Below are 24000 nucleotides of genomic sequence, written 5' to 3'. Positions count from 1 at the left end.
AATAAATAAAAAAAAAAGTTTCCGGTTTGTCCAACTTCAGTAATACTATTTATTTATTTATATACAAGAAGGTACATTGGGTTTATGAGAGTACAAAGCATTGAGGTTTTACATTCTTGTAAAGCCACTAGCACGCATAGCGTTTCGGGCAGGTCAGAGAGGATCAAGAGACTAAAAACTACTTTCTGGGCGTCCATCATGACATATCGGTACCATCGACCAAATAGTTACTGTAAGAACTTTCGTTTTAAGAAACTTGGACTGCATTACAGCTATAACAACTTTCTGCATGTGGCTGCCGACGCCTACCATGGCTGAAGGGCGGGAAGTACCTGGACTGAAGTGACGGAGGTGAACTGGTAGGCCCTGAGCACCAGGTAGTTGGCTTCGACGTCGACAGCGGCCAAGACGAAGTACTTGAGCCCTTTGGTTCGCACTACCCGCAAGAGGGAACCCTCACCCGAGCGACACGCCAGCCACGTGGTGTAGACCAAACACAGCAGCACGTAGTTGATGAAACTCACCGCTAAAGAGGGAAAGAGAGAGACGAGGGCGTGACTATTATGTCCATAACAGTGGGAGAATGGGGAAGGGGTGTGGTTAAGCTTATGCTATACTAGTTAGAAGTTGCAGGGCGCTGTTACTGGTCCTTCTTTCTATAGCAGCTATCTTACCCTGTCAAAGTAGGGGAGTATATATATGGCAGGCTAAGGAAGGCCGGGAATGATACAAACTCGTGCACTAAAACTCAATTAAGGAGATGTTGGGGCAATTCTTCAGTACTGTACCTGAAAAATATCCTAGTGGGAACACAGTCTGCTTGGAAGTGGCGAATAGTAAATAAGATTATCATTAAATAGAATATTTTAGGTATCCCCCAGTGATGATAAATAAGAGAACACACAATATCTTTGATTGAAACAAGTTGATAAGAGTTGTTTATGTATGTTTCAAATGGGCCCCTAGTATAATAAGTTACATATGGACATATACTAAGGCCCATATGTAACTTTCCCACTCCCAATCTTCAAGGAGGATCGAAAAAGGATGATGATAATGCAGTGATGGATTTAGATACTTGCTTTCCATACTCTTGTCAACAAGTAAACCAAACTGCTTAAGACACCTAAATCCCGGTATAACTTCTTCAGGCCGTCCTCAGGCCAGGCTGGGACCATCTCCCTCAAGACAAATTCATCATAACGTATTGTTGATTAAAAATAAGTTTGTTGTAATTTATATAATTCTATCTTTATATTTTAAATTTCTACGTATAGTTAAGTCATAGGTTAGGTGTTTAGGTTCTACTGGTGATTATTTGTATATGAAGTTCGTGGGTGACGCATTTACAGCGTTGGGATTCGAACAGAGGTCGTCAGTAAAGCACTGTTTCGATAAATGTTCGAACGTCATCAGTTGAGAGTCGTGTGTAAACCATTTTTTATTTATAGACAGGTAGCGTGGAGACTGGACTAACGAGCATTTGGATTTTGTTGACGAGGATGAGCTGATGGATATCCACTGATGCTGGATAACCTCGAATCCTCCACTGATGCTGGATAACCAAGAGAGTCTTCCACTGATGCTGGATTAAGGTTAATCTCCCACATTAAGCTGCAGAAAAAAACTAGCCTAATGATACCATGAATTGAGCAGACGAGGCCCTTGGGGGCTCCTGGAGCAGAAATTACTGCTGTTGCAGAGTAGTCTATCACTCTCAGGCTTCTGATAGAGGTTTACCTACTACTGTAGACTATCACTCACGGGCTCCTGTGGGAGGTTTACCTACTACTGTAGACTATCATTCTCAGGTTCCTGTGGGAGGTTTACCTACTAAACAGAGGTGCAACTGGTACCCTGAGAGAGAACTCTATCAACATCAGAGGCCCGAGACTGTTCAACACGCTTCCACTACACATAAGGGGCATAACTGGCCGACCCCTCACAGTGTTCAAGACAGAACTGGATAAGCACCTCCAAAGGATACCTGATCAACCAGGCTGTGACTCATACGTCAGGCTGCGAGCAGCCGCGTCCAACAGCCTGGTTGATCAGTCCGGCAACCAGGAGGCCTGGTCGACGACCGGGCCGCGGGGACGCTAAGCCCCGGAAGCACCTCAAGGTAACCTCAAGGTAACTACTGTAGACTATCACTCATGGGCTCCTCACTGCTCTACCACTTCATTCAAGTTGTCAATAAACGGCAAGAAATGCTACCCCTAAAGCTAGGATTCAGCTAGCATCTTCCAATCCATTTACGAGACCTCTACATCTTTTGCTAATCACCTTTGTTTACGAGATTCGAAACATTAGAAGTTAAGGCTATTATTGTCATAAACAACCTTGCAGCACTTCGGAGCTCATAGCTGTTTAATAAATGTAAATATGATTGTTGAAAACATATTTTTTTTTAGTTTAAAACGAGTTTAAACGTTCAAGTTTTAAAAATTTTAGTTTTAAAGTTTTGTTTTCAAAGTTTTAAAACGAGCAGTTGAGTTTAAAACGACTGATTGGTTCGCGTGGTTCTGCAGTTTAGGTCAAACAAGAGTACTTACAGATAACAGGCTTGTCAGGGCGGGATTCGACCAACGCTTTTGTGTCTCAAGTTTTGAAACCCGTATATCTTTCTTCTATCATCATGGCTTTGTTGAGCACGTTCTCGTCACATGGTTACTATGGTTACACACACCCTTGTAGCGCTTACGAGCTCAAACTGTTCTATGAAGTTTGTCTTCGTGACAGAGGAGAGATGTACATGTTTCGTAAATTGACTCTTAAAGTGCTTAATGAATCCAGGACCTGTGCTAATAGTCCAGTTTACACAGACTTTGGCTTCTACGTCTCTTCGGTACCTAGACTTTACATGGATACCACATCTACAGCCGAAAGCTAAATCTACTAAATCCGAAAGCTAACTGTACAGCCAAGTGTTTTGAGTTTCAGATCAGACAAACCAGGCGATGCACTCACCACAGAGCCTAAGTCCCATGAAGTTGAATATTTCACACTCCATCTCCAGAAACACAATGGGCATCTCCATATCCATAGAACTTCACAATCTTATCTCCCTCTACAATCACGTCTCCAGGTCCCCCAGAACATGACAATCATCTCCACCTCCAGTAATACAAACCACGTCTCCAGAAACTCAACTTTCTAAAAGTAACTAATGTGCAAGAAGCGAGATTTCTCCCCCTTTCTTACAACAACCCTCAGAAAGTAACCTAACCTAGATTTCAGGGGCCAGATTCAAGAAGCAGTTACGCAAGTACTTACGAATGTGTACATCTTTCCCCAATCTTTGACGGCTTTGGTTACATTTATTAAACAGTTTACAAGCATGAAAACTTCCTAATCAACTGTTGTTATTGTTATAAACAGCCTCCTGGTGCTTCGGAGCTCATTGACTGTTTAATAATTGTAAACAAAGCCTCCGAAGATTGTGAAAAGATGTACAGGTTCGTAAGTGCTTCCGTAACTGCTTCGTGAATCTGACCCCTGGCCCTAGAAGCTTCCCCTTACCCCCTGTTCCTCGTCGTTGCCCTGCCCCAGTAACCCTACACGGCAATCAAGTACTTAGGCCAGTACTTAAGTACTTAAATGGGCTGGAAAATTTTGGTGGGATCAGAGAAGCACGAAAAGTTTCGTCAACGCCCCGGAAATGAGCGTAGCCTCTCCACACCGTTCCAGAGACATCGTTTGCATTTATTAAAATCCATTTTTTTTTGTATTAAACGATCATCTGTGGATTCAAGTTTACTGTTTATGATAAACTCGTTTTGTTATGGTGTGAAAGAACCGACACAAAGTTGTTGGGAAGAAACAGTAATTTGCACTTTATTATGCCAAATATAAGAAATATAAGATATAATAATATAAGAAATATATTAATATAAGAAATAATATAATATAATATAAGAAATATAAGAAAATTCTTATATAAAAAATATAAGAAATATAAGAAATTCTAATCAGATAGCCTAATTATCTGATATGTTGGGTTGCTAACAGAATGACAGCTTTTTAGGCATAATCCAGCTGGGATTCCGTATACCATTTATGCCAGATAACACACAGCCTAGAGATCTCGCTGAAAGAGGGAAGAAACGAAGTAGACATGCTTACAACATACAAAATACTCGGAATTTATACGAGGCACAAATTCAGGACACACAGGGGGAAATTTAAATACTTAATGACTAGTGATATTTATTAAAAATAACTTCGTCAGTGTTAGAGTAAAAGAAGTTGAATGAATTAACGTGAATTGATGAAGACAAAACTCCATACACGGATTGAAATGAATAAACAGCCAAGAGTCCAGGAACTTATGCATCAGTCGACTTCAGATATAAGAGCTAAAGTCCAAGAGCTAAAGCTTGAATCCTATAAAGCTCAGCTCGTTGAGCACACCCACACACACCCCCACACACACACACACACACCCACACACACACACACACACACACACCCACACACACACACACACACACACACACACACACCCACACACACCCACACACACACACTACACCCACCCACACACACACACACACACACACACACACACACACACACACACACACACACACACACACACACACACACACACACACACTACACCCACCCTCATATCCACACTGTGTAGAGCCAGAGCCACAATATTCACAAGGAGAAGTTTGGGCGAGGCAATATAGCTTGACATATAATAAGGACATAATGTTTGGGAGCCTTGTGTGTTGGGGAGAGTCTGGCCGTCCTCTTATGAATGTGGCCGTGTGTCCTGGCTGCTGGAGTAACGCATCTCCTAGTTTCTCCATTAAGGCAGTGTGTGTGTGTGTGTGTGTGTGTGTGTGTGTGTGTGTGTGTGTGTGTGTGTGTGTGTGTGTGTGTGTGTCTGACTGTCGTATTTCCATAATAAATCTTATATTTCCCAAACTGGAGTGAATTTTGCATAGATGTTAATGGAATGAATTAATGAACTGATGATATTTGACTTTCTCCGTGTGTTATATTGAAGGGGGGTTGGGGGAAGGCAGGGTGTGACGAGAGAGAGAGAGAGAGAGAGAGAGAGAGAGAGAGAGAGAGAGAGAGAGAGAGAGAGAGAGAGAGAGAGAGAGAGAGAGAGAGAGAGAGAGAGAGAGAGAGCTGGGGGTAAAGAGTGGGAAAGAGAGGGGAAAGGTTGGGAAGGAGGGGGATTTCTTATCTTAGGTTCTTATGAAACCCAGAGAAAAGGGGGGAGGGGGAACAGAAAGGACACAGGCAGACAGAAGGGGAAATAAAAGACAGGCAGGCAGCAAAGGAACAGAAGACAGGCAGAACACCCCGAAGGGGGCAACCCACACACAAGCCTCACGACCAAAAGACACAGTGGAAAGATTAAATTAAGAAAACAATTAAACATGAAGCACCCACCCCTTTCCTTCCCCTCCCTCCCTCCCCTCCCCTCCCTCCCTCCCCCTCATCTTGCCTTCAGTGGTCAAGGGGTCAGGACAATACAAACCATTTGATTCTCTACTAGGTGTTGATTGGAGGGTGGAGATTCTCTACTAGGTGTTGATTGGAGGGTGGAGATTCTCTACTAGGTGTTGATTGGAGGGTGGAGATTCTCTACTAGGTGTTGATTGGAGGGTGGAGATTCTCTACTAGGTGTTGATTGGAGGGTGGAGATTCTCTACTAGGTGTTGATTGGAGGGTGGAGATTCTCTACTAGGTGTTGATTGGAGGGTGGAGATTCTCTACTAGGTGTTGATTGGAGGGTGGAGATTCAAGGGCTGGTATTGTCTTGACTATTATTGCTAATGGGTTATACTTTATTGTGGCTCTCTGGGTAGGACTCCTCTTCGCTACCTAGGACCTATGGAGGGACTCCTCTTCACTACCTAGGACCTATGGAGGGACTCCTCTTCACTACCTAGGACCTATGGAGGGACTCCTCTTCACTACCTAGGACCTATGGAGGGACTCCTCTTCACTACCTAGGACCTATGGAGGGACTCCTCTTCACTACCTAGGACCTATGGAGGGACTCCTCTTCAGTACCTAGGACCTATGGAGGGACTCCTCTTCGCTCCCTAGGACCTATGGAGGGACTCCTCTTCGCTCCCTAGAACCTATGGAGGGACTCCTCTTCAGTACCTAGGATCTATGGAGGGACTCCTCTTCGCTACCTAGGACCTATGGAGGGACTCCTCTTCGCTCCCTAGGACCTATGGAGGGACTCCTCTTCGCTCCCTAGGACCTATGGAGGGACTCCTCTTCGCTCCCTAGGACCTATGGAGGGACTCCTCTTCGCTCCCTAGGACCTATGGAGGGACTCCTCTTCAGTACCTAGGACCTATGGAGGGACTCCTCTTCAGTACCTAGGACCTATGGAGGGACTCCTCTTCAGTACCTAGGACCTATGGAGGGACTCCTCTTCAGTACCTAGGACCTATGGAGGGACTCCTCTTCACTACCTAGGACCTATGGAGGGACTCCTCTTCACTACCTAGGACCTATGGAGGGACTCCTCTTCACTACCTAGGACCTATGGAGGGACTCCTCTTCACTACCTAGGACCTATGGAGGGACTCCTCTTCAGTACCTAGGACCTATGGAGGGACTCCTCTTCGCTCCCTAGGACCTATGGAGGGACTCCTCTTCGCTCCCTAGAACCTATGGAGGGACTCCTCTTCAGTACCTAGGACCTATGGAGGGACTCCTCTTCGCTACCTAGGACCTATGGAGGGACTCCTCTTCGCTCCCTAGGACCTATGGAGGGACTCCTCTTCGCTCCCTAGGACCTATGGAGGGACTCCTCTTCGCTCCCTAGGACCTATGGAGGGACTCCTCTTCGCTCCCTAGGACCTATGGAGGGACTCCTCTTCGCTCCCTAGAACCTATGGAGGGACTCCTCTTCAGTACCTAGGACCTATGGAGGGACTCCTCTTCAGTACCTAGGACCTATGGAGGGACTCCTCTTCACTACCTAGGACCTATGGAGGGACTCCTCTTCAGTACCTAGGACCTATGGAGGGACTCCTCTTCACTACCTAGGACCTATGGAGGGACTCCTCTTCACTACCTAGGACCTATGGAGGGACTCCTCTTCACTACCTAGGTCCTATAGAGGGACTCCTCTTCACCAATTAGAACCTATAGAGGTTCCAACTCTCTAGGTTCTTCCTCCCCTTCAAACTCAAGGGGGTTCCACCCTCCAAGGGGGGCTCCGCTCCCCAGGGGGGGCTCCATCCTCCATACCACGAACTACCATCGGCAGCAAAATAATGACTTCGAGAGATTTATCACTATTAATATCGCCTGAGCGCGTAGGAAGAGTTAATGGGACGATAAGACAGCCTCCAACATGTGTGCATAAATCTCCCTCAAAATGGTCACTTGTGTCTCGGCCTCGTCGTCCCTCGTCCCTGTCCTGCTGTCTAGGTGGACGAGGAAGGGACAGGGGCACGCGAGGCTCCGTCACAGGCATCCCGGAACACATAGATGGTAACACATCCTATATGGTTACCCTATAAGGTAACATATATGGCCTATGGGGCGTCTCGCAACGGGCTGACGGAATAATACAGTGATAGTTATATAATTTTGACGGTGAAGGGCAAAGATAACATCATATACGGTGAAGGGCAAAGATAACATCATATACGGTGAAGGGCAAAGATAACACCATATACGGTGAAGGGCAAAGATAACATCATATACGGTGAAGGGCAAAGATAACATCATATACGGTGAAGGGCAAAGATAACATCATATACGGTGAAGGGCAAAGATAACACTCACTAATGTTACACTTACTGAAGTGTACCACACTTCAGTAAGACCACTTTCATATCTCTTTGGTACCAATGTGAACAAAAAAAAATCATCAAGTCCAATAATTAAATAAGTCCGATTATCTATCACAGTCCAACAATCGATCATCACAAGCAAAGTAGTACAAATACTCTATCATTTGTGCTTCGTAACAGACATCAACAGCCACTGATGAATTGATGATAACTATATATATATATATATATATATATATATATATATATATATATATATATATATATATATATATATATATATATAATCATTAGCGAAACATTGCATAAGATGCACTTTCAACTCAGAATATCCCCCACTACATTAATCGCTAATCACGTTCCCTGGCTATACAAATCAAATGACTGACATGCAATTTAGGGAAAACACGGAATTGCCAAATACTAACTTTATAGGATTTACGACAAGTAGAGTTCCATTTTCCCTGAAGAAATTCTTCAGAGAATTCTTAAGGACATTCCTGAATAAATTGAAGACCTTCCTATCGCAGATTGTACGGAAACTTTCTTGAGTGGTTGCTGGGAATGTTCAGAGTGACGGAGCCGAAGTGCAGGAGTGCGAACACATCCAGGTACACGACGCCGAGAATAACACAAGTGAAAGACGGAAAGGATGAGAATATTTAGCAGAGAGAGAGAGAGAGAGAGAGAGAGAGAGAGAGAGAGAGAGAGATTGTACGGAAACTTTCTTGAGTGGTTGCTGGGAATGTTCAGAGTGACGGAGCCGAAGTGCAGGAGTGCGAACACATCCAGGTACACGACGCCGAGAATAACACAAGTGAAAGACGGAAAGGATGAGAATATTTAGCAGAGAGAGAGAGAGAGAGAGAGAGAGAGAGAGAGAGAGAGAGAGAGAGAGAGAGAGAGAGAGAGAGAGAGAGAGAGAGAGAGAGAGAGAGAGAGAGAGAGAGAGGGGGGGAAATGAAGAGAGGGGAAAGAGAGGGAAATGAGGGAGAGGGGAGAAAGCATACATTCACCCATACGCCTCACCACCCACGGTACGGGACGCTTGTATAAAGGTATTTGTCGGATGGACGGGCCAAAGTCTGCGGAGTTCGCAGCGGGTAAATTCACAGCTGTGATTCCCGCCTTTGTTTCCAAGGGGGTCCTCCCGGGTCCTGTGGGCCGTCCGGGTCGCCATTCACGTGTCCAGCACCAGAACGGCGCTTTCGATCTAATTTAGGGCTCGCTGAATCTGAATTGGGACTCGCGGACGAAAACCCTCAGTAGTGAAATGAACGAAGGGGTTTTGGGATGGACCAGGGGATGGGGGGAACATAGAGGGGGGAGGGGAGGGAGTGGGGGAGAGGAGATGCGGGGAGGAGAGGTAGGGGGGCAAGGAATTTGAAGGTAAACTTACCTATAAGTGCTTACAGATAAGTGAGGTCTTCATGGCCCCGATTACTAACCTTGTTGTATATACCTATTGCGTTATATTTGATTTTTTTTCTGACGTTCGAAGTCACTGAGAATCTGGTTTAAAGTTGTGGATGGAGGTGGCTTCCACAACTTCTTCTCAGTGCATTTGTTGATCACTTGCAAGAGTATTTTCTTGTATTTCTTCGGCTCATTTGTATTTAAGGCTTCCACCTGTGTCCTCTTGTCCTAATTTTCCCTCTTTTCAAAGAGGATGTCCTTGTCCACCTTGTCAATCCCCCTCAGTATCTTGTATGCTTTGATCAAAACCTCTCTGCTTCTGCTGTACTCTAAAGTTGAGAGATCTGGCTATATTAGCCAATCCTCATAGCTTAATTCTTATACCTCTGGCACCAATCTTGTTTCAACCATTTAACATTTTTCAAGTTCGGTTTTATGCTGCAACGATCGTAAATCCCATATTTCAGTCTTGTCTAACCAACGTTCGTAGACTGCCCTGAAAAAGAGTAGTAATTTAGAGTTCTAAACGATGTTCTAATGTTTGCCAGCGTCTCATATGCTGCCGATGTTACCCTGCCTGTGTGTGCCTCTGGTGATGATTGATTGTTGACGATTAAGCCACCCAAGAGGTGGCACGGGCATGAATAGCCCGTAATGCCTCTGGTGCTGGTGTTGGGGATTATATCCACCCCCCCCCCGCCCAAATCTTTCTCTATTTGCGATTCCTGTAGCTTCCTTCCCAGTACGGCTGAGACACATTACATCTGCCGGGATTGAACTCTAACAACCATTTGTTGTTGAGTTCAGCGCGCGTGAATCTGCGCCGGAACGGAGTCTGTCTCTCAAGAGAATCCACATACATTCGCATTTATCAGGGACGACAAGGCTTGATTACTTACGAATTCAAGTCACAAATATTATAGCCAACTAGTGATCAGACTCTGTTGTCAATCAACTAGTGATGACACTGTGTTGTCAATCAACTAGTGATGACACTGTGTTGTCAATCAACTAGTGATGACACTGTGTTGTCAATCAACTAGTGATGACACTGTGTTGTCAATCTGAGGGAGGTAGCAGGCGGCCAGAGTGTCCACAGACTGATGAACACGTCCACACTTGCTCATCATCGAGAGACAGCTTTAAGCCTGTGTGGCAATATTGCACATGCAAGGGATACGAGTGTAGGATCAGGCGCTGGGTTATGAGCACCGCGGGACAGGATATAGGAGCCGGGATATAAAAAAGAGGATGGGAGCTGGGACACGATGGGAGCTAGGATATGTAGATAGGATAAGAGCTGGGATATTATGGCAATAGAAGCTGGGATATGCGATCAGGTTAAGAGCTGACAGGATAAGAGCTGGGATACGAGGACAGGATAGGAGCTGGGATACGAGGACAGGATAGCAGCTGAGATAGGACAGAAACCTATGCAGGACCTATCCAGGGAGCCGGTCGGCCGAGCGGACAGCACGCTGGACTTGTGATCCTGTGGTCCCGGGTTCGATCTCAGGCGCCGGCGAGAAACAATAGGCAGAGTTTCTTTCACCCTATGCCCCTGTTATCTAGCAGTAAAATAGGTACCTGGGTGTTAGTCAGCTGTCACGGGCTGCTTCCTGGGGGTGGAGGCCAGGTCGAGGACCGGGCCGCGGAGACACTAAAGCCCCGAAATCATCTCAAGATAACCTCAAGTAGGACTCGCTCAAGAGTACAGTAACTACAATATATAATTGTTTTCTATGGAAACACGAAAATAAATGTTGAACAACATGTGTATCATTACCAAACCAGTTTCAAGCGCAACTTGGACAATTACATCAACATCTGTTACTACTGGAAACAAGTATATCCGAGCCTAACATACTCATTAAGTATATCCGAGCCTAACATACTCATTAAGTATATCCACCTAATAACCAGTTACGAGTCCCGCAAGTATTCAGACCTTCTGAACAATCGTATAATATTCATATTTAACGATATACCTTTACGGATCTGAAATACTGTTTTGTAGGGTTGTTGTTTTAGATTTAGTTACTCAGAACAAAAGTGGCAAGTAGCACGGGCTATGGTGATCCCGTAGTGGACTTACCTGGCACAGGAGCGGGGCAAGTAGCACGGGCTATGGTGAGCCCGTAGTGGACTTACCTGGCACAGGAGCGGGGCAAGTAGCACGGGCTATGGTGAGCCCGTAGTGGACTTACCTGGCACAGGAGCGGGGCAAGTAGCACGGGCTATGGTGAGCCCGTAGTGGACTTACCTGGCACAGGAGCGGGGCAAGTAGCACGGGCTATGGTGAGCCCGTAGTGGACTTACCTGGCACAGGAGCGGGGTAAGTAGCACGGGCTATGGTGAGCCCGTAGTGGACTTACCTGGCACAGGAGCGGGGCAAGTAGCACGGGCTATGGTGAGCCCGTAGTGGACTTACCTGGCACAGGAGCGGGGCAAGTAGCACGGGCTATGGTGAGCCCGTAGTGGACTTACCTGGCACAGGAGCGGGGCAAGTAGCACGGGCTATGGTGAGCCCGTAGTGGACTTACCTGGCACAGGAGCGGGGCAAGTAGCACGGGCTATGGTGAGCCCGTAGTGGACTTACCTGGCACAGGAGCGGGGCAAGTAGCACGGGCTATGGTGAGCCCGTAGTGGACTTACCTGGCACAGGAGCGGGGCTGTGTATGTGTGTTTTGTAGGGGATTTTTGTATTTGTCAATGAAGTTTATAATGATGATAAAGGATAAAGGTGGGAATAAGGGCAGAACACAGCCGAAGACCAAGAGAGGAGAGAGAGACAAGAGGAAAAACGGCGAAAAAGAGTAATTGAATTTAGGCAATATGTCAGGAACAGGACCTAGGAGAGGAAGAGGGGGGGAGGGGGAGGGGGAGAGGAGGAGAGAGGAGCAGGAGGAGAGGTGGAGGAGAAGGAAGAGGAAGAAACATGGGAAAGAAAAGAATGAGGGAAGAGAATGATAAGCATTACAAGAACGACAGTAAGTGTGAGCTGAAGAGAGAGAGAGAGAGCGAGAGAGAGAGAGAGAGAGAGAGAGAGAGAGAGAGAGAGAGAGAGAGAGAGAGAGAGAGAGAGAGAGAGAGAAAATCTTATTATAAGGCTTTATATAATTACCCCCCCCCCCCCGAATTACTGCTTTTAAAGGGACAACCACATTTCCCTCTCTCTCCCTGTAACGTTAATGTCTATAACATGTCCTATCCACCCACTGCCACACCAGTACACCCACAACCACACCAGTACACCCACAACCACACCAGTACACCCACAACCACACCAGTACACCCACAACACCATCAGTACACCCACACCACCACCAGTACACCCACAACCACACCAGTACACCCACAACACCACCAGTACACCCACAACCACACCAGTACACCCACAACACCACCAGTACACCCACAACACCACCATTACACCCACAACACCACCAGTACACCCACAACACCACCAGTACACCCACACCACCTCCAGTACACCCACACCACCTCCAGTACACCCACAACCACACCAGTACACCCACAACACCACCAGTACACCCACAACCACACCAGTACACCCACAACACCATCAGTACACCCACACCACCACCAGTACACCCACAACCACACCAGTACACCCACAACCACACCAGTACACCCACAACACCATCAGTACACCCACAACACCACCAATACACCCACACCACCTCCAGTACACCCACACCACCTCCAGTACACCCACAACCACACCAGTACACCCACAACACCACCAGTACACCCACAACCACACCAGTACACCCACAACACCATCAGTACACCCACACCACCACCAGTACACCCACAACCACACCAGTACACCCACAACCACACCAGTACACCCACAACCACACCAGTACACCCACAACCACACCAGTACACCCACAACCACACCAGTACACCCACAACACCATCAGTACACCCACACCACCACCAGTACACCCACAACCACACCAGTACACCCACACCACCTCCAGTACACCCACAACCACACCAGTACACCCACAACACCACCAGTACACCCACAACCACACCAGTACACCCACAACACCACCAGTACACCCACAACCACACCAGTACACCCACAACACCATCAGTACACCCACAACACCACCAATACACCCACAACCACACCAGTACACCCACAACCACACCAGTACACCCACAACACCACCAGTACACCCACAACCACATCAGTACACCCACAACCACACCAATACACCCACAACCACACCAGTACACCCACAGCCACACCAGTACACCCACAACACCACCAGTACACCCACAACACCACCAGTACACCCACAACCACACCAGTACACCCACAACACCACCAGTACACCCACAACCACACCAGTACACCCATAATACCACCAGTACACCCACAATACCACCAGTATACCCACAACCACACCGATAGTGTGGGAGATAATTACTGCAGTGCCATTCGAAGCAATTAGCCCTATAATCACCCAATCATGACCCTGGATTGTTATTAGAGCGCTGTTCCAGGCTCCCGTTCCAAAATTCACTTCCAGAATACCTTCCCAGTACTGGTAATGGAAGCTGAGGCAGTTCCCGGTAACGTAAGTGTGTCAGCCCAGTACCTTTCCCCAGTACGATATCCGGTAGCATACAGTAATTACAACTCCCTGTAATATCTATTAATCCAGTACAGTAACCAGCCACTTGGGCTGGACGGTAGAGCGACGGTCTCGCTTCATGCAGGTCAGCGTTCAATCCCCGACCGTCCAAGTGGTTGGGCACCATTCCTTCCCTCCTTCCCATCCCAAATCCTTATCCTGACCCCTTCCAAGTGCTATATAGTCGTAATGACTTAGCGCTTTACCCCTGATAGTTCCCTTCCCTTCCTAATTTCACCCTGCATCTCACTACAGTTCCCAGTAACATCCTGTATACCAGTAACATCAACCACCCCAGTAGCATCCTGTATACCAGTAACATCAACCATCCCAGTAGCATCCTTTATATGCCAGTAACATCAATCACCCCAGTAGCATCCTTTATATGCCAGTAACATCAACCACCCCAGTAGCATCCTGTATACCAGTAACATCAACCATCCCAGTAGCATTCTTTATATGCCAGTAACATCAACCACCCCAGTAGCATTCACTATCCCAGTAGCATTTCCCAGACAACACCAACGTAGCAGAAGCCTCTGCCGCCTCTGTCAGGCAGATGTTGCTCGACTCAACTCGGGAATTAATGGAGAAAGTTTTGCAATGTTCAGGAGCGAGTCTCTCTCTCCCCGCCGCTCGCAGACTCGACTTGCATGAATAAAATATTGCGCGGGTAAACTTCGGGATTCGGTGGCCCGGGTTCGAAGTGTCTGAACAAATTACTTGTTTTATGCTTCGAAGTGGCTCAGAAAATGGTCGTTTTATGGTTCGAAGTGACTTAGGAAGTGAGCATTTTATGCTTCGAAGTGACTGAGGAAGTGAGCATTTTATGCTTCGAAGTGACTGAGGAAGTGAGCATTTTATGCTTCGAAGTGACTGAGAAAGTGAGCATTTTATGCTTCGAAGTGACTGAGAAAGTGAGCATTTTATGCTTCGAAGTGACTGAGAAAGTGAGCATTTTATGCTTCGAAGTGACTGAGAAAATGGCGTTTTATAAATCAAAATAATATGGTTTGTTAGAAAGAAACTTCAAGGTCCTCAATAGTTTTTATCACTCAAAATAAGCATAGTTAACGGCAAATGGAAATATAATATTTAGATCAAAATTGTTAAACTGAACCGTTTCTTCTCTGAGGCCCAAATTGGTATGGTTTATTGCTCGAAAGAGCCTAACTCAAAGACAAATGAATTGCTTAATTTGAAGTTCAAATTGGATAGACTAAAACAACTAGACACCAGAGAAATCAGGAGACCAGACCGTGGCCAGTTGGATATTTGCAATTATGAAAGACTTATCATCACAAAGAAATAGCTTACTAAATGCATTTTGAGTTCCATTGAAGTCATATCTATGTTGTGTGAACTGTGTGTTTGGGGTGATTTTGAACCAGGATAACCAACTGTAATGATTTTTAAATCTGATATAGCTTCTAAATGAATATATAATTACATATATTACATATGATATTATTATGATTTTTTCTTAGGTATACACTTTACTGTAAATTTCTGTAAACTAACCCAACTAGAAATGCGTAAACAATTTATGAATGAAGTCTTTGAATTATAATTGGTCTGGGTTATGACTCGAAATGGAAGCCTTTTTTATATAAAATGGCTTGATTTACGGCTTTTAAAAGCCTTGGTTTATGAATCACAATGAATAATTTGTGGATAAAAATGTCTAAATAAAATATATGACACAATAGGCCAGAATTATGTACTTTATTACTTCCCCTAACATTTATATAAGTAAAATATCGAATAGATACAGCTCAAAACTACTTCATTTTGCTTTAAATATTTCCTAATTTTTGCTTCATAATTACCAAATAAAAAGGTCAATGTTGGGTATAAATAGGAAGTGCCTCGTATGAATCAATAGGCCTTTAATAGGTGCCATTATTTTCATAGTCTAATGACAAAAGTTAATAACTTCCTTTGATGCAACTGTAAATGAATTAGTGTATCATTAAGTTAAATTGTGTACCTTGACAGCAGTAAAGGAATTAATAAAACACGTTACATTCTGAGATACATGCAAGACAAAATTATTATAAGTAATGCCACATATACAAGAATACTGACAAAAGCGAGGCCTGAGCATTTCTTCGAATTGCCGAGTGAACACAACATTTAGCGTTGAAACTTTCTAGCTAAGGAGCGCTTAAATTGGTACTAACTCGGGTTAAAGAGTGCAAGTGACATCTAGAGTACTCATGGGAGTACAACAGTGGTTAGTGGAGATCGAGGGACCACATGCTGGCGCCAGTTAGTAGACTGGACTTCGCCGGTGGAGGGAAACAGACTCAACTATTTTGTTTATATCAGAGTTTAATATGTAAATATGGAGGAGGGGGTTCATTTTTGTCTGACAGAATATTCGCAAATTCTGTTTGTTTTGTTCTATTAGGGACCAAACATTTGCAATTTGTCTGGCTTATCATTCTATATTTTTAGAAATCTTATTTTACACTTTATTACTCATATTTATGTGAAGCCTCGCCTGTGTTATTGTCCAACCTAATGTTGGGTAATCTGTCCAATGACCTATTATAAATTCTAAATATATATCCTCTCGGACGTAAGTTCGAATCCTCGTCACGGCCCTTGTGGATATAAGTCTTGGTATATATTGTTGGTTCATCCAGCGGTTCCATGTATCATTTCACAAGTTGTTCACGTGAACAAAGCTTGTTCATCCTCTGCACTGTTCCTCAAGATCCTTGACGACTTTTTATCTACATACTCATAAAGTTCACTTAATAATGCTTTATACTTTTACAGATTCTTTCAGTAGTTTAAGCTTATTGAATAGATTTTTACCTTTTGTTGAACTTTTGTTTATCTTCGACGCTTATGTTTATCTTTGCTTATGTTCTATCTTTGTTTTAATTCTTGTTTTCACCCCTTTTATGTGCTTTGTCTATTATTTATTGGGTCTTTATAATGTCTCCACCAAAAGGCTTTCTATTCATTCGGTTCCAAAGATCTACATTTTCGTACTAATGAAAGTTCCCTTCAATTGTCCTGAACGACTGGTAAATAACTAGATAAATGTTCCTTGTAGTTGAACAATGATTTTTTTTAATAACTCGTATACAAAATGTTTGTATTTCAAAATTATTGCAATGATTTTGTAATGGTTGATTTGATTTGGTATTTTTTTTGCTAGGCTTACTTGCTTTTGCCGCCCCACGCCGCCCCACGCCGCCCACGCCACCCCACGCCGCCCCACGCCGCCCCACGCCACACCACGCCGCCCCACGCCGCCCCACGCCGCCCACGCCACCCCACGCCGCCCCACGCCGCCCCACGCCACACCACGCCGCCCCACGCCACACCACGCCGCCCCACGCCGCCCCACGCCGCCCCACGCCACACCACGCCGCCCCACGCCACACCACGCCGCCCCACGCCGCACCACGCCACACCACGCCGCCCCACGCCGCCCCACGCCACACCACGCCGCCCCACGCCGCACCACGCCACGCCGCCCCACGCCACACCACGCCACACCACGCCGCCCCACGCCACACCACGCCACGCCGCCCCACGCCACACCACGCCGCCCCACGCCACACCACGCCACGCCGCCCCACGCCACACCACGCCACACCACGCCGCCCCACGCCACACCACGCCACGCCGCCCCACGCCACACCACGCCACACCACGCCGCCCCACGCCACACCACGCCACACCACGCCGCCCCACGCCACACCACGCCACGCCGCCCCACGCCACACCACGCCGCCCCACGCCACACCACGCCACGCCGCCCCACGCCACACCACGCCACCCCACGCCACGCCGCCCCACGCCACACCACGCCACACCACGCCACGCCGCCCCACGCCACCCCACGCCACACCACGCTACACCACACCACGCTGCCCCACGCCACACCACGCCGCCCCACGCCACACCACGCCACACCACGCCACACCACGCATGGTTACCTCGAGTAATGAACTTTTGCTTCTAATTTGTTGATGTTTTATATTCACTGTGAATACACTATTGCTCTCTGTGTCTCCAGCCTGTACTCACCTACGTGTCCTGGCTCTCTGTGTGGCTGGTGCCCATCCACGGTCCCCAGCTTGTACTCACCTACGTGTCCTGGCTCTCTGTGTGGCTGGTGCCCATCCACGGTCCCCAGCCTGTACTCACCTACGTGTCCTGGCTCTCTGTGTGGCTGGTGCCCATCCACGGTCCCCAGCTTGTACTCACCTACGTGTCCTGGCTCTCTGTGTGGCTGGTGCCCATCCACGGTCCCCAGCCTGTACTCACCTACGTGTCCTGGCTCTCTGTGTGGCTGGTGCCCATCCACGGTCCCCAGCCTGTACTCACCTACGTGTCCTGGCTCTCTGTGTGGCTGGTGCCCATCCACGGTCCCCAGCCTGTACTCACCTACGTGTCCTGGCTCTCTGTGTGGCTGGTGCCCATCCACGGTCCCCAGCCTGTACTCACCTACGTGTCCTGGCTCTCTGTGTGGCTGGTGCCCATCCACGGTCCCCAGCTTGTACTCACCTACGTGTCCTGGCAGAGTCGAGTCAGGCTCCTGGCCCCCGCCTTCCGAACGTTCCTAGATTAATGCAACGCCTCATTTCTATTTAAATTTAGAATTTTGAATCGATTTTGATTCAAAGACTTCTGCATCTAACCTATTCCACTGCATAGAAGGATATTTCTCTGCCCAAACTGTTCCACAAGCACAGGAGGAAGATGGCTATGGACGATGAGGTAATCAAACTTGACTAAAGGGTGGGAAGAACTTATCAACAAGCTTCCAGAAAGTATTCAAGCTGGAACCTGATTTACCACTAGAACTTGGACGCCAAACCGATTGGGCAATCCCACAGGAAATCCTTACTGAGATTATAATGACACCACAGAGCAGCTACGGAATGTGTGGCTAAAGCTGTCAGAGCGGACAAAATATCACCTTGGGTACTAAAAGATGCAGCAGAAGCATTGAATTACCTCTTTCCCTTAGTTGCTTTATTTAATTTCTTTCTAGAAACTGAGAATGAGGAGAGTGGCTGGAAGGAGAATAGTTAGTAAAGAGAGGAGCCTGAAGAAGGGAAGAGCAGCAATAAGAAGGGGGATAGAAGATAAGAAGAGTATAGAGAACGGGAGAGACAGGGAGAATGGGTGAAGGTGAACAGGGAGAGAACAACTTTATGGATATATTGCCTTTACGAATCTGTTTTCTTCATAATATCTTCATTTTTTTATAAAGTCTAACAAAAATTAAGTGTTTTTGTTTATCACTCTCTCTCTCTCTCTCTCTCTCTCTCTCTCTCTCTCTCTCTCTCTCTCTCTCTCTCTCTCTCTCTCTCTCTCTCTCTCTCTCTCTCTCTCATTCCCTCTTCATTTTCCCTACTTCTACTCTCCTACACTTTACCTCTCTTTTCCCTCACTCTACCCTGCCCAGGTAAATATATCACACCAGAAGCCAATATCGTCTGACGTATATACATAATGATAAGCGGAGAGAGAGGGAGAGAGAGAGAGAGAGAGAGAGAGAGAGAGAGAGAGAGAGAGAGAGAGAGAGAGAGAGAGAGAGAGAGAGAGAGAGAGAGAGAGAGAGAGAGAGAATTATAATAAAGAATATAAGAATAGAGAACAAGAGACAATAAAGTCAGGGCATTCTTAAGGTGGGTTAATCATTAGTGAAATACGGCATTAGTAGTCCGTAGAGTTTATTTACGTTCCGCTTAATAGCATCTTTACGTAGTTTCATTCTTCTTTCTGGTATGTGTCTCATGCTGAGGGTAATGATACATAATAACCTGACACAGCTGATGATACACTAGTGTACACACATACACACATTTCATACACATATACAAACACACCTGTACCCTTGTTTTCACCCTACAACCCACAAATACGAAACGAGTATCATCAGCGGAATATAAACTACGTATGTCAGACCAATTCTGGAATATGCAGCACCAGCGTGGAGACCTTAAACCATCAAACACACAGTGAAATTGGGAAAACATTTAGAAATTTACCACCAGACTCGTCCCAGAACTAAGAGGTATGAATTATGAGGAAAACCAGTAGAGTTTGAGAAGACATGATTACTACATACAAAATTATCAGGGGAAATGATAGTGCAGACATGATCAAACCATTTAGCAAAGGTGGTAGTCGAACGAGGGACACACAAGTGGGAACTGAAAGAGTATATAAGACATAGAAACATCATAAACATTAGTTCTTAGAGGAGTGAACTAGTATAATTAACTAATCAATGATGTTATTAAAGTAGACGACATACACAGTGCATTATGTCCATATAATACTTTACAATATGTTCAGAAATAAACTAAAAACATGAACACAGACGCAAACACAAACAAGACACGTACAGAAAAAAGCAAACACAGACAAAAATACACCAGCAAAAAAACATACAAACAGTAGTGTTGATCAGAGCAACACAGCTTTAATTCCAGTCGCCTGTCACCAACGACAGTATTTATATGCCCTGAACAATACCCCCCCAGAGTCAGAACGACCGAACCACGACCACGACAACCACCACCCCACGACCCTCACCACCACCCCAAGGGAGAAACAACCAATAAACAGTTTACAAATATATCCCATATATCGAAAATGGTTATATTCAGAAATAAACACTTAAAACTAGATATCCGAAATCCACATAGTCTAATCCCTGACGCCATATTGGGGCTCAGCCGAGGCTGCGACTGAGTGATATCCTCGACGTCAACTATGAATATAGTTACAGCAGCGGTTCGAGTCCCGCAAGTGACGCAGTTATCAATCTCAACGCTGCATCTCACCATTCACATCATCCCAGGCGGCGCAGATCATGCAGCTACAGCCTAGTTTGACCGCGGCAAAGGCTCAGTATTCAAGCATGATTTCAAGTTATATTTTACCTTCTTTGTCACTGAAACAAAGTAGTTATTCTCGTGTTGACCAGACCGCACACTAGAAAGTGAAGGGACGACGACGTTTCAGTCCGTCCTGGACCATTCTCAAGTCGATTGTCACCCAGTCGACTCACACGTTGTCGACCCAGAGTGTGTAGTAGGCCAGAATAATTCAGTTTGACAGGCCTACGACCCGACCAGATATTTGTACCAATTTCCCGTCAATCACAGACAGCGGAGACTGTTAATCACATTGGGGTAATTACTGGCCGAGTGCGCCAAGCCATTATTGACTAGCGCACGGAAGGGATACGAGGATAGGATAGGACGCGGGATAGAGGAATAGAGAGAAGGAACGATGCCCATCCACTTGGACCATCGGGAGATCGAACCCCGGCCTTGTAGAAAGCAAAACCGTCGCTCTACCGACCAGTTCAACTAAAATGTCTATCACATAGAATTAGCGTTTAATAAAGTACAAATACATGATATTATTAACTATTTTATCTACCAGATATTACATATCAAAATACTGATATCGACAGTTTGTCAGTCGCATGTAAGCAGAGATATCGTCAGCGTGTTGGATATCATTAGTGATATAATAATATATTCCGTCTGTATTAAAAAAGAAATTATGCCAGGGAATTCAAGAGAGGCAGCTGGTAGGCAGTCAAATCCTTCGTATTATTATCAAGCCGCTTGACAAGTTGTGGAAGGGTCAAGTACCATAACCTCACCTCTCTCTCTCTCTCTCTCTCTCTCTCTCTCTCTCTCTCTCTCTCTCTCTCTCTCTCTCTCTCTCTCTCTCTCTCTCTCTCTCTCTCTCTTCCCTTCGTTCTTATGTTTCATCCTACTCATCCGTTAAAAGTTAGTAGGAAGAGAGAGAGAGAGGGAGAGAGAGAGAGAGAGAGAGAGAGAGAGAGAGAGAGAGAGAGAGAGAGAGAGAGAGAGAGAGAGAGAGAGGGAGAGGGAGAGAGAGAGAGAGAGAGAGAGAGAGAGAGAGAGAGAGAGAGAGAGAGAGAGAGAGAGAGAGAGAGAGAGAGAGAGAGAGACAGACAGAGAGAGACAGACAGAGAGAGAATAGATATGCTGAAAAAAAATAGTTCAGGATTCAGTATATTATATAACCGACAGCTAGAAAAAGTCTGGGTCCAAGAGCTAAGAGCCGAAAACTAGACCCGACAACCACACCGTAAACAAAGACACAAGGAGAAACAAGCAACAAGACCCATCTCAATTTTCCATCAGCAGTCAACGCTTGCCTGCACGCCCGTGCATTTTGCATTTCTTGAAGATTTGCTTGTAAATTTGTGCCCCCGGGGGCATAATAATGCTAGGGAGGAGAGGTGTGAGGGAAGAGGGAGATGTGAGGGAGGGAGATATGAAGGAGGGATGTGTGAGGGAGGGAGATACGAAAGTAGGGAGATATGAGGGAAGAGAGAGAGACGTCTATGTAACCCAAAAGTGTACACCATGTATTCTGAAGACGTTCCAAACAGGAACCAAACGTTGTAGATAATGAATCCATCGATAATTACTAGAGTTTGTTTACCATGAATTTTGGCAACATTGTTCTTCTTAATAGTGGCACTAAGAAGATACAAAGCTTACACTGAGCTGAGAGATCAGCAACGCTTGCAATACGCTCATATATAACCAAATATGTGTCACGGAACGCCTGCTGCCCAAGTATAAAATAAATAATATTAATATATATATATATATATATATATATATATATATATATATATATATATATATATATATATATATATATATATATATATATATATACACTCAGGTTTTGTGTATTATCCCATTTGGGTACACATTTAGGAGGGGCCGTGTTTTTGCCTTGAGTTTTGTACCCAATGTTAACTGTGAGGGGTCGTGGGGGGTCGTGGAGGGTCGTGGGAGGTCGTGGGGGGTCGTGGGGGTCGTGGGGGGTCGTGGGGGGTCATGGGGGGTCGTGGAGGGTCGTGGAGGGTCGCGGGGGGTCGTGGGGGGTCATGGGGGTCGTGGAGGGTCGCGGGGGTCGTGGGGGGTCGTGGAGGGTCGTGGAGGGTCGCGGGGGGTCGTGGGGGGTCGTGGAGGGTCGTGGGGGGTCATGGGGGGTCATGGGGGGTCGTGGAGGGTCGTGGGGGGTCATGGGGGGTCGTGGAGGGTCGCGGGGAGTCATGGAGGGTCGTGGAGGGTCGTGGAGGGTCGTGGAGGGTCGTGGAGGGTCGTGGAGGGTCGCGGGGGTCGTGGGGGGTCGTGGAGGGTCGTGGGGGGTCGTGGAGGGTCGTGGGGGTCGTGGGAGGTCGTGGGGGGTCGTGGGGGTCGTACCTGAGGGGCTCCTGAAGCTCCCCAAACATCCGGCCATCAGCGTGTGTGTGTATATTCGCATCAAAGACCCGTTCGTATCCCATGACAGGCGACGTTCACTTATCCGCGGACCCTTACGGGGCCAAAGAGCTGAAGTTCGACCCCCAGCGGGCACAAACTAGGTGAGTACTACGCCTCTACTGTCGTCCCCTAAATCAACACCAACAACAGCACTTCAGGAATGCACTTGAGTGCACTACGCCTCTACTGTCGTCCCCTAACTCAACACCAACAACAGCACTTCAGGAATGAACTTGAGTGTGTTGGCCAAGAACACAACACCTGTGGCAACACTGCTAAAACAACGGATAATGTTGCAAGACCAGAGAGGTGTTGAAGGGAGGATGCAACTCTCCTCTTTACCTCGTGGCGTTAACTTTGGCCCAGAACTCCGTCCGGAACAATTTCTTATAGTGCTTCCTTCCTCGTCTTATCTCCATGCTATTTTCAGTTATGGCTGGATTCTTATTAATACTTCCCCTGGGCACTTCCCCTGGGCACTTTCCTTGGGCACTTTCCCTTGGGCACTTCCCCTGGGCACTTTCCTTGGGTACTTTCCTTGGGCACTTTCCTTGGGCACTTCCCCTGGGCACTACCCCTGGGCACTTCCCCTGGGCACTTCCACTGGGCACTTCCCTTGGGCACTTCCCCTGGGCACTTCCCCTGGGCACTTCCCCTGGGCACTTCCACTGGGCACTTCCCCTGGGCACTTCCCCTGGGCTCTTCCCCTGGGCACTTCCCCTGGGCACCGACAGTGACTGAACATCTACCTATTCCTCAACATATTAATTCAAACTAGTACTAGTAAATTAGATAATTGGGATT

General features: G+C 46.5%; 1 protein-coding gene across 5 annotated transcripts in view; it reads right to left on the bottom strand.

Annotated features, from left to right (window-relative positions):
* The window catches only part of LOC123759795 (solute carrier family 35 member F1), a 118506-nt gene that overhangs the window by 42525 nt on the left and 51981 nt on the right, over positions 1–24000 (bottom strand). For all 5 annotated transcript variants that reach the window (XM_069316431.1, XM_069316436.1, XM_069316417.1 and 2 more), the window contains exon 4: positions 333–526. In XM_069316431.1, the coding sequence (XP_069172532.1) occupies positions 333–526 (194 nt within the window). The remainder of the gene's footprint in view (positions 1–332; positions 527–24000) is intronic.

This window comes from Procambarus clarkii, chromosome 8 (genome assembly GCF_040958095.1).
Source record: "Procambarus clarkii isolate CNS0578487 chromosome 8, FALCON_Pclarkii_2.0, whole genome shotgun sequence".
Taxonomy (NCBI): Eukaryota; Metazoa; Arthropoda; class Malacostraca; order Decapoda; family Cambaridae; genus Procambarus; species Procambarus clarkii.
This window is presented reverse-complemented; position numbering and strand designations above follow the sequence as displayed.